Genomic DNA, 10263 nt, shown 5'->3' on the forward strand with positions numbered 1-10263 from the left:
GCCCCATCATAATTATCTGAGCTTTTGACAGTCCGCAATCCTGGTAGAGCTCTGAGGTCAACAAATCAATTTTTGCTGGAAGTGCCCAGGTCAGAATACAAACACTGGAGTGACCGAGCCTTTTCCATTGCTGCCCCCAGGCTCTGGAATAAGCTCCCCGTCGAGCTGCGTCTTATTTCTGACCTGGGCTAAAAACCTACTTATTTAGGATTGCTTTTTATACCCAGTAGTATGATGGCACTTTTATCTTATTTTATCTTAATCGATTTTGTTATATTTTATTGCTTTTGCTGTTCTTTTATTGTTTTTATTTGTTTTTACTTATTCTTCTCTTTATTTATTACCTGCTGTTAAGCACTTTGGTACACCATAAGGATTGTCTGTAAAGGGGCTGTATAAATAAAGTACATTTACATTTACATTTACATTTCTCTGTAGTTTAGTCTGCATCCTGCAGGTGGCGGTAATCGTTTCGCAGTCATGTGGACGACCACAACAAAACCATTCGCGCATGCGCTGTTAGGTTACCATTTTACATGGAGGCTGTTTGAATTTGAGCTGCACTGTGGTGAGGACATCATACAACGTTGAAAACTTATCTCGAAACCAGCGTGCCACTTCTTTGCAAGCGCGGTCATTATGGGTGAGTTTACTTGGTTTAAGTTTATGTCTGACAGCTAACGCCAGATTGCAACCGGTAAAAGCGATTTACAAGCAACTAGCTTAACTCCTTAGGTTTATGTTTGAGCTAATCTGCCACAAATGCTCTAAAATGCACGGTGCCAAGTACACGGTCAAACTTTATGGATTGTTTGGTTTGTGTGACTTAAAATCACTGGGTTTCTTGAATTGATTTGAATTCATTATTAAGTTTACACGTAAATCTACTCTTGCTAACTGTCTTTTATCATTTCAGGGCACAGTCATATGGCCCACCTCTAAAGTGTGCCTCTTTTTATTCAGACAGCAGTGTTGATGGTGAGCAAGAGGAAAATGAGAGATCCTCATCTCCAGCCGGAGTACAGTCTCCTGTTATGGACCGTAACCCATCGCCCCCCCCGGACACAGCTGATGGAGAGGAGGATGAGGACCTGGATGCCATTGGTGACACCGTTTACAGCAAACACTGGCTTTTCAGCACCCTGACCCGCCTTATTCATGTAGGCAGAAATTCTAATTCAATTTCAAATTTGGAGCACGTAATAAGCTCTTTAATAATGAAGTTGTTTGGATTCTTAATTTGAATTAAATGGCACCTAAGAACTGTAAAATTCAAGCTGATAGGGGGGAAAAAACTTGGAGTGTTCAGATGCTGAACGGAGTCCGTGGTGTTGCCAAAGCTGTTTCAAACAGGTGTGGTGGGTGATTAAGGAGTGATGCCATTTATTCATTTTGAAAAATCTACAACAGTTTTAATACAGTTGGTGTTTATTTGACATAAGCTTCCCTGCTGTAGCACACGTGGTTCTTTCTGCTGCATACGGTTACTGTTATCTGTATATTAATGGCAGTAAAATCGACTTGTCTTGCAGATGGTTACAGAGCATTCAGAAGACAACTCTGAAGGTCAGATGCAGCTCTCTGATGATGATGAGGAAGATCTGTGTAGAGTCTGGGATATGGCAATGGATAAGGTACAGTTTGTCGGACAGTCCAAGCATGGTTCTGTAGGCCACGTTCTGAAGCATCTTGCATTAATTAATGGCTTCCACTTGTTGTTTGAGTTTAATAAAGGTGACTAGGATAAAGTGTTGTTTTTAACTAGAGCTAAAACTGAAAATATAACCACAAAATGCATTGCTGTTGATAATAAGACCGTATTTTTCATTTTTTTATTTGATGGGAAACCCGTATCAGTGAAAATATGATCAAGCAGAAGTAGCACCCACTTCGGATTTAGCTTTTATGCTTGATTGGTCTATTTAATAGAATTAAAAGTGACTCATTAATGGCGTACTTATTCACTGACTATTGATGCTCCAACTACGCAGGACGTGGCGGGTTTTCTGCAGGAATTCAAAGCTGCTGATATCCTTCTCGGAGTGATAGCCAAATCTCGTTCCCCACGTCTTACAGTAAGTAAAATCTCTTAGTTAATATGTTCTTTACCGTATGTGATCCTGTGTGTTGTGTTGAATGTCTGATGTAAAATTTTCGAGTTTTGATCACTTCATGTTTGTCCGCTTAACTAGGAAATAAGTGTTGGAATCCTTGGGAACATTGCTTGTTTTCCTGACACGTGCATGACTCTCAGTCAAAACGAAGACTTGGGGTGAGTAAAAACAACAATCTTCAGTTATTATCAAGCATATGCTCTTCTCTGGTGGAGTAAATTCTAATCAATGCAACACCCTGTGCTTCCACAGGGCTGTGCTGCTGCTTCTCCTCGGAGATGCAGATCCCCCGACCCTTCTGGAAACCAGCAGGTAATGTTGGAAATTTCTGTTGACCTTTCACACTGAGGAACTGAGAGAGAAATACTCATCGTCTCTGTGAATGTTTGCAGACTGCTGCTGACCTGTTTGTCTCAGAAAGACGTCTGTTCTGTTTGGCTGCAGCGGATACGACAGCAGACATCCGTTTGCTCCAATCTTTGTTTCATCATGTGCAGTTCTACCAACAGTACTCTGCTTTATCTCTTTATCATTCCAGTAAAAAGCTGATTACGTATATGAAAAAAGAGTCTGTTTGATATTCAGTGATGACTTCAAAGTCTTGATGCTGTTTATATTTACCTTTGATAGCATGTTGTTATAAAATTCTTAATTTAGGAAAATATTTCATGTGTTTTGCAGCGGATCTGCTGGAGAAGGTGGGAGAGCTGATTGACAAATTGTTTGACCTGGATGAAGAGCTGATGAAGAGCTGGATCACAGCTCAGCGAAGTGAGGAAAAGGAGGAGGATAATGAAAACCATATAGATCTGACTTCTTGTCTCATGGAGGCAGCCAAGCAGCTGAGGTGGGGCCTGAATGAGACGTGCTGTTACAGAATGTGCTTTTGTTTTTGTTTGGATTATTATTACACTGCTGATAATCATTGTTCTTACAGCAACATTCAAACTGTTGCTGCTTGTGTTGTCAGTGACGATGTTTTGAACATTTTCACAGGTCAGAGAGTCCAAATGGCATAGAGGTTTATCTTCACATCCTCCAGCTCCTCACCACTGTTGAGGAAGGCATTCAGGTTTTAGGTAAGACCAGTCATTAAAATGTCTGTTGTCGGCCCATCGTTGCAGTGGTTAAAGATGTATGCCACAGTTAATACAACATGACAAGAGAAAGAAGTGAGCTTTTTAGTGAAGTAGACACTATGTAATTGTTCCCTCTAGCTGCCCCTGATGGACCGGGCAAGTCCGTGTGGAACCTCGTCTGTGACGTCGTGTGTGAGGACCTCTGCCAGCCAAACAATCTTCCGGTTGTCTTGCATGAGCAAAAGAGCATTTTGGTTCAGGCATTTGCTGTGCTGCAGGCTCTTTATAGATGTCAGGATCAGTGGTGTAGCAGAACAGACACAAGTAAGTTTTCCAACAGCTCCGCTGTTCTGCTGTTGCATATTTTACTGCAGAGACAGATGTCGTGTCCGAATATCAGCCGTCATAACAGCCATGCGTAAAATGACGGAGGTGTGTTTACTGTGCAGTTGCATTCTCAATGTCAAATGAAAAACAAAAAGTGACCGTGTACAGTCAGATTTCTGTAATTAATCATTTGTTCAGGTCTGCGCCTTATTGGGACCGTCTTGCGAGTGTGCCAGTACCAGAGCGAGTGCAAAGATGAAGCCACAAACAAAGACGACACAAAAGATGACCACCTGCAGACTCTTGCTGAGATCACAGCTGAGTTTCTAGCTGACATCTGCATTCACATTTCGAAGGTAATATTTTCTAAGAATGGCTCTGCTCACTTTTTCACAGTTCGGTCAGATCACCTCATGAGCTACTTTAATGCAGCTACTAACGTGATGATTCTGTGATTTGTTCATTGCAGGACACAGTCACAGATCTGATAAATGAAGGTTACCTGACACAGAAGACTTGCGTCACAGCTGCCGTCAGTTTACTTCCCAAGTTTAAGACTTCGGTAAGTGCTTTTTCCAAAATGTTGTCTATTCAAACACTACATTGTGTTATGCAGGAAACAGAATGGAAGATCTCCTTTTCTTTATATGAACAACAATTTAATGCATTGATCTGCACTGTAACGGCCTCCAAGTAACAAGCCATATACAAACAAATACTCAGATCTCAACAAGTTGTTGTTTAAGAAGCTAAGTGTAACCTATCGAAGACATTTCTTGTTACTGCTGTATCTGCATGCTCTGCAGAAAATAACTCGGCAGATAAATGCAGAGTGTCAAGTATGACTGCATCACTCGATAATGGAGACTGCATGCATGTGAATTTTTGTTTTAGATTGAAGATTTGTTTTAAAAAAGTTATATTTGTGCCAAACTGGTACAACTACAGTGTGAGTCCTTGAACAATTTTCCCCTCAAAGTTATCTGATAAGAAATGAAATTTTGTTATTCTGTTATTTTGTTATTATGAGTTTTGAAAAGATTTATTAGAAAAAGCTTAATTTACAGCAAATGATGCAACTACAGTTGATTGAGTTTATTACGTACAAAAAGTACAAGATTGAAGCTTCGTATTTTTCATTGGCTTTTCAAAATGACAAATTCACTCATGTTAAAAAAGAAAGTCCGTCCTCTTTCATTTCTAAACTTGTACGTTTTGGGACATAAAGAACATCTTCTGGTCTTTTCATTGGGTTACAAAGTTTTAAAATCAGGGAAATACAACCTCAAAAGAACAACACGTGACGTACTATTCTGTGGCGTTATTTGTTTAGCAAAAAATAAACCTAAACACAGAAGCGGCTTGTTAAACCATCCTTCCCAGCACTGCCGTATAAGGAAGCCATTGCCAGTGATGCTATTATTACAGCAAATTGTTTATGATTTATTTTGAGCTCGTGTTGCATTAGAACGTGTGACGGACTGCTGCCACACACCACCAGCTTTTGTGGAAAATAAACACCCTGTTTCCACCCTGCCTTTCCTCCTCTCGTGCAGTTTCAGCACCTACAGGCCGTGTTGTCAGAGGCAGATCCCCAGTTGGCAGACGTGATGAGGATGCAGTTTCCTGTCTGAGGCTCCGTGCAGATCAGTGTTCAGACTCCCACCACTGCTTTTTATAGAAGCCAGAATTTCCTCTCCAAAGATCCCGCTTTGTTTCAGAATATTTTCCTTTCCATTGGAAAGACACCATCACAAATGATAGACTATCATAGGTTTGATAATGTGTTTGCCCAATTGGAGTTGTCTACGTGTAAATTTTTTGAATTGTCCACAGAATGATATTTTTGTACCATGTGATCGACAGTCTTTTAATAAAAATGATAAGTGCTAATGAGCTTTTATTGAATCGTTGATATTATGGTGTGACACAGATTTAAAGCAAACAGAGGAGCAATCTGTTGCAAGCATAAAAAAATGTACTGCACTATAAATACAGATCTTGAGGATCATTTTTATACTTTTTCTTTTTTGTTAGTTTTTATATGTCGGATAAATCTTGTGGGTTGAAAGGAACCATTTCCAATCAAACAACAGATCTGTTTGCATTTTTATTTCTTACATTAAACACCCTTTTGAGCGTATTTTAAAAGATATAAATTTTCATATAAGACAAAATTGCACTGAGTTATCTTCTTAAGCATATGAGTAATGGTGCTAATTCTGATGACAACATCAAGTGTTTACCAGAGGGTGACAGTCACTCTGTAAGGACAATAAAATTAGATGAAAGGCTCGAGGCTGGCAACAATAAACTCATTTGGTTTCCAAATGTGCCATTTCGCCCACTCATGGAGAAGAGCAGGACAGCCTGCGCACTTCCAGCTAGCTTGCGAAGGCTCTGTGAATATAGCAGCTTTTTAATTAAAGCTCGGATTGATATGTAGAACACTCTTTCTAATGGAAATCCCAAGGTGGTCAGAGTGTACGTGAGGTAGAGATCATCCTATGGGGGGGAAAGAACCCCTGTTTTTTTTTTTTAAAGTGTGTTCTCTCCAAACACGAGTTGCCCCTCGTCTAGACATGATGCACATGGGTTTACTGATGCCTTCATGTGAGAGCCATGCCACGTTTGTGTTCTACGTGGCTACAATGTAATCATGCTTGGCCTTTCAAGACTGCTTGTGGGCAGTGACTTGCACTCTGCCCGCTGTGAGGGCCTGCAGGTCCTGCTGCAAGGCGAGTCATGTCACAGAGATCAGAATGAAGCCAAGATGATCTCTTCTGTCCTGCCAAACTTCATTTTCAGCCTGCCAGTCGACACACCACCTTAATATGATCTGACTTCATGAACATGACATAATTGGCTGCCCCTTGTGTGTGTGATGCACACATCATTGGCACTGAGGCCTTTCAGGTCTAGCTGATGCTGATGCTGAATTATCACTTATTTAGCTTCTTTACAACTGTGCATCTTTATAAGCTCTTTTAACTGACTTGACATTTTGCCCCACAGTGAAATATATCTTGTTATTGTCTATTATTTTTGTGAAAATTCACATCCTACCAGAATCCCCATGACCTGGGAACAATAAAAGAGTACATTTGACATTAGAGACCCGTTAGAATTTTGAACAGCATTAGCGCTTAGCTGTGGTCAAGGTGTAATATCTGAAGAAACCTTTAACAAAAACACATTTTTCTCAAGTGTTCTTGCATCCAGCCCAAAGATTTTGTATGTAAAATCACACACACACACACACACACACACAAAAAAATAATAAAATGGTTGAATGCAGAATTTTCTCAAACCTTTATTATCATAATTATCATAATTAGCCATTCTGAAAATGGCTAAAGTAGTCGTTGCTCTGCGAGCAGGAGTGATAATGAATGGATGAGGAATACGTGTGCAGTCCTACATTGCCTCTCCTTTGATTCCAAGGTCTGGCCTATTCACCACCACCTGGTCAAGGCGTGTTAATACAGACACACGATGCTGGTTGGTGCAATCAAAGCCCCGTTCAGCTCATTTCCTGAGATCCCTGGCTTTCTATCTCTTGTCAACAGACTAACAATGAAATGTTCCCCTTACGTGATCCCCGAATATCCCAGACACTGACCTTTCCAGCTCGCAAAAAAAAGTGTGTTTACATTTGCCTTAACAGCCTGTTCTGCTTCTTCAACAGGCTTATCGGTTGGGATGTTGTAATGATAAAGTAGACAGCGATTATGATAAACAGTATTTGTCTGCACTGTTACCAACACACTTGTGTAGAAATAGAAAGGTTATGAATCACAGAGAATCATCATCACGTCTGAAAGAGACTAACAAAGTTAATGAAATTATGATTAAACAAATTCTGTATTTTCATCTGTACAAAAATATATTTAGTCTTTTCTCTTATCAATGTGAAGAAAATATAAAACATAAGGAGGGCAACACCAACAGATAAATGGATACATATTTTAATAAGAATGACTTTATAGCCGCCTTTACTTTTTTTATTTGTGTTTTTTACCACTTGCATTGAAAAATATGCACTAATCCTATCTGAGGAAATAGAATACTAAAATAATATTCCCATCACATAATATGCAAAGCAACCTAACATGCTCAAGTAAGCTAATGAATAACCAGAACATATTTAGAAAAGGCTCCCAGATTAAATGTGTGTTACTTCCATTGATGTTTTTATGTGTAACGCAGGTATCCTGAATGTGACAGGTGTTTATGGGTGCAGCTCTGTCCTGTGTAAACTGACACCCATCACCAAGCAGCATATGCTGCTGTTTGCTCTGACACAAAAGAGTTGGAGCTAATTAAAGAGATGCAGTCCTGCCACAGGAAGTGTGCGTAAGCAGACCATTCACTGCTCTGAGTTAGTTGTTCAAACAAGCCTCAGGATCAGGTGAAAGACTGGAATTTCTATTGATGAGGTGCGATCAGAAGACCTTGGATTTCTGGAAATTCAAACACAGGTGTCAATATCAAAGGTGGAAAAGGAGGCCAGACATCTTATTATCTATAGAAAAACGACTGTGTTTCAAAATGTTGTGTAAAACCTTATAATAAAAGCACAGTGCAATGATTTGCAAATCATTTAAACCATATGATTAAGTTAGTAAATAGACAGCATATCAAAAATAACTGCAAAATATATGATAAGGAGGTATTAAATTCACATCTCAGTATCTGTTAATATTACAAATGATATAGAATTGAGTTTTATTGGTTTCGTTGTTATTTATTCAAGTGTTGACTGGGGTCACAAGGCACACCATCTTAATGTCCTCCTCTTCTAGAATCATATTTAGAACAACAAGAATACAGATCTGTAGCAAAATATGCAATCAGGTTATTTATGAGTAGCTGTCTGAGTTATAGAGAAAAATATTTGTATTGTGAAAAATGACAGAAACGCTGTGGTGAGTCCTCTTTACTATTCTGTGCATGTGTAACTGTGTTGTACTCAACACATTTGAGTAATATTCATATTCAGATGGTGCAGTAACAGGTGGTGTTAGCCCACTGAAGCAACCTTTAGCAACATACCAAACACTGACATTGTAACCTCTGACTGCAGAATGCTTCATGAGTACACAGTGTTTTTTTGTGTATTTTTACTATTATCATCCAAATTCTCAATTAGGTACAACACACTTCTAAATTATAGTGCATTTAATACTTCTCTCGTGCGGTTTCTTAAGACCAAGGCTTAGATTAGCCAGAGAGATCTCTATCAGCTTGACGCTCAGACACTTTGAGTAAATCCCTCTGATTGGAGTGAACAGAACTGGGGCAGACAGGTCACATAATGCAGACATGTCTACCACAAACCTCAAACATAGGAGCATGTCTGGTGGTGTTTATGTATTCAATTATTTGGGTGTTCAATGTTTATTTTGTTTGAGTTGGGCATTTCAGACCATCTGGTGGCCTGGTAAGCCTGACGGTAATCGAGAGCATTCCCATTTTCCTCAGAAGTACGTTATGTTATAGTAGTGATGTGAGTGAATGTTGAGTACTCACATAATCTGACTGCATGATGAGCTCTGTCAAGAGCAAGGAATCAGTATCTGGTCTAAGTGGGTTTTTGAGTTCAACTATGATGAAGAAAAAATTAGTATAGAGGTTACCGTGCCATGTACATCTATTTCAAGATAATTACCTTTCAACTTTTTAAAGCTTTGTAATGTCAGTGAAACTTTGGTTTAAATGGACAGCTCGGGTAAAGAATTATATGAATATTTCTCTTGGAAAACGTTCATCAATAGTTGGAATGTTTGTTTTTTTAATCCTTATAGCTGTTTATCCAGACCAGACCACTATCCAAACAAAATAGGTGGAGCAAAAGGCAAGTGAACCACAAAGAGTCTTGTTGTTCATGGGGCACCCTTGTCAAAACTGGCTCGAAATATTTTAAAGGTCATGTAACACCTGCCATCTGAGTGGTGCAACAGAGACAGCTGATGGTGTTAATTGATACCCAGTACGACAAACTTTTAAAAAGATATTAGACTTGTAGTATTATTGTAGAAAACGTGCATGACGTCTATATTGAAAATAAGATGAAACTTAAGCTACTGACTCTAAGTTTAAATGAAGGAGATCTGATCCAGGAGCTGTCAAGAAATGGAAAGATCAAAGACATGGCCAGAGCATCTGCAGCATAACAGTGACATCTGTGAAAAGAAGTTGTAAATTAATTTGGATGTGCTTTATTCTACTGTGAACAAGCCCTCAACAGTGACCGGGAGTCATGACAGGTGCAGATCAGTAGTGAGTCCTAAACAATACCACTACGACAGCATTCATTATGCTTGTCATTTAATGTTTTTCTCTTCTTTTGACAAAGAAGCAAGTCACAATACTCATTACTGGAAAATATGGACGATATATTTGTCAATATATAAACATGTCTTTAAATTCTACAGGTCTTTCCAGTTGTCTTTGTATTTTTTTTTGGCTGGAGCCAGATAACTTCTAAAGTAATCTGGATGTACTCTGATGATGTCAGGGTGGTGTGAAGGGAAGGACACGGATGCGGACTTCAAAATAGAAAACGAGGTTTATTCACAAAAACAAAGTACAAACAAAAGGCGCGGCAGAGCCGGATTCAAAAACTTGACTGTGGAAAAAGCAAACAAAAACTCTTGGCATAGCAATAAATAAATACTTATCTTGGTCAGGGACGAGGAACATGGCACAAACAAGGTTTCTTGGCATGGAAAGCAAATAAA

At 39.2% G+C, this 10263-nt stretch overlaps 1 protein-coding gene across 1 annotated transcript; it reads left to right on the forward strand.

The window, feature by feature from the left end:
• The first annotated feature begins 521 nt into the window (after positions 1 to 521).
• Positions 522 to 5417, forward strand: saal1 (serum amyloid A-like 1). Its single transcript, XM_075471004.1, has 13 exons — positions 522 to 643; positions 964 to 1160; positions 1533 to 1634; positions 1992 to 2075; positions 2193 to 2272; positions 2367 to 2426; positions 2507 to 2622; positions 2796 to 2961; positions 3111 to 3193; positions 3332 to 3517; positions 3719 to 3876; positions 3990 to 4082; positions 5077 to 5417. Exons 1-13 carry the CDS (start codon positions 640 to 642, stop codon positions 5152 to 5154), a joined length of 1407 nt encoding a protein of 468 aa, XP_075327119.1. The 5' UTR covers positions 522 to 639; the 3' UTR covers positions 5155 to 5417.
• The last annotated feature ends 4846 nt before the right edge of the window (positions 5418 to 10263 follow it).

Source organism: Odontesthes bonariensis, chromosome 7, assembly GCF_027942865.1.
Source record: "Odontesthes bonariensis isolate fOdoBon6 chromosome 7, fOdoBon6.hap1, whole genome shotgun sequence".
Taxonomy (NCBI): domain Eukaryota; kingdom Metazoa; phylum Chordata; class Actinopteri; order Atheriniformes; family Atherinopsidae; genus Odontesthes; species Odontesthes bonariensis.

Coding starts and splice junctions, on each gene's coding strand:
- saal1 (XM_075471004.1), top strand. Junction 1,635..1,991: donor GGGATATGGCAATGGATAAG/GTACAGTTTGTC, acceptor CCAACTACGCAG/GACGTGGCGGGTTTTCTGCA. Junction 4,083..5,076: donor TTCCCAAGTTTAAGACTTCG/GTAAGTGCTTTT, acceptor CCTCTCGTGCAG/TTTCAGCACCTACAGGCCGT.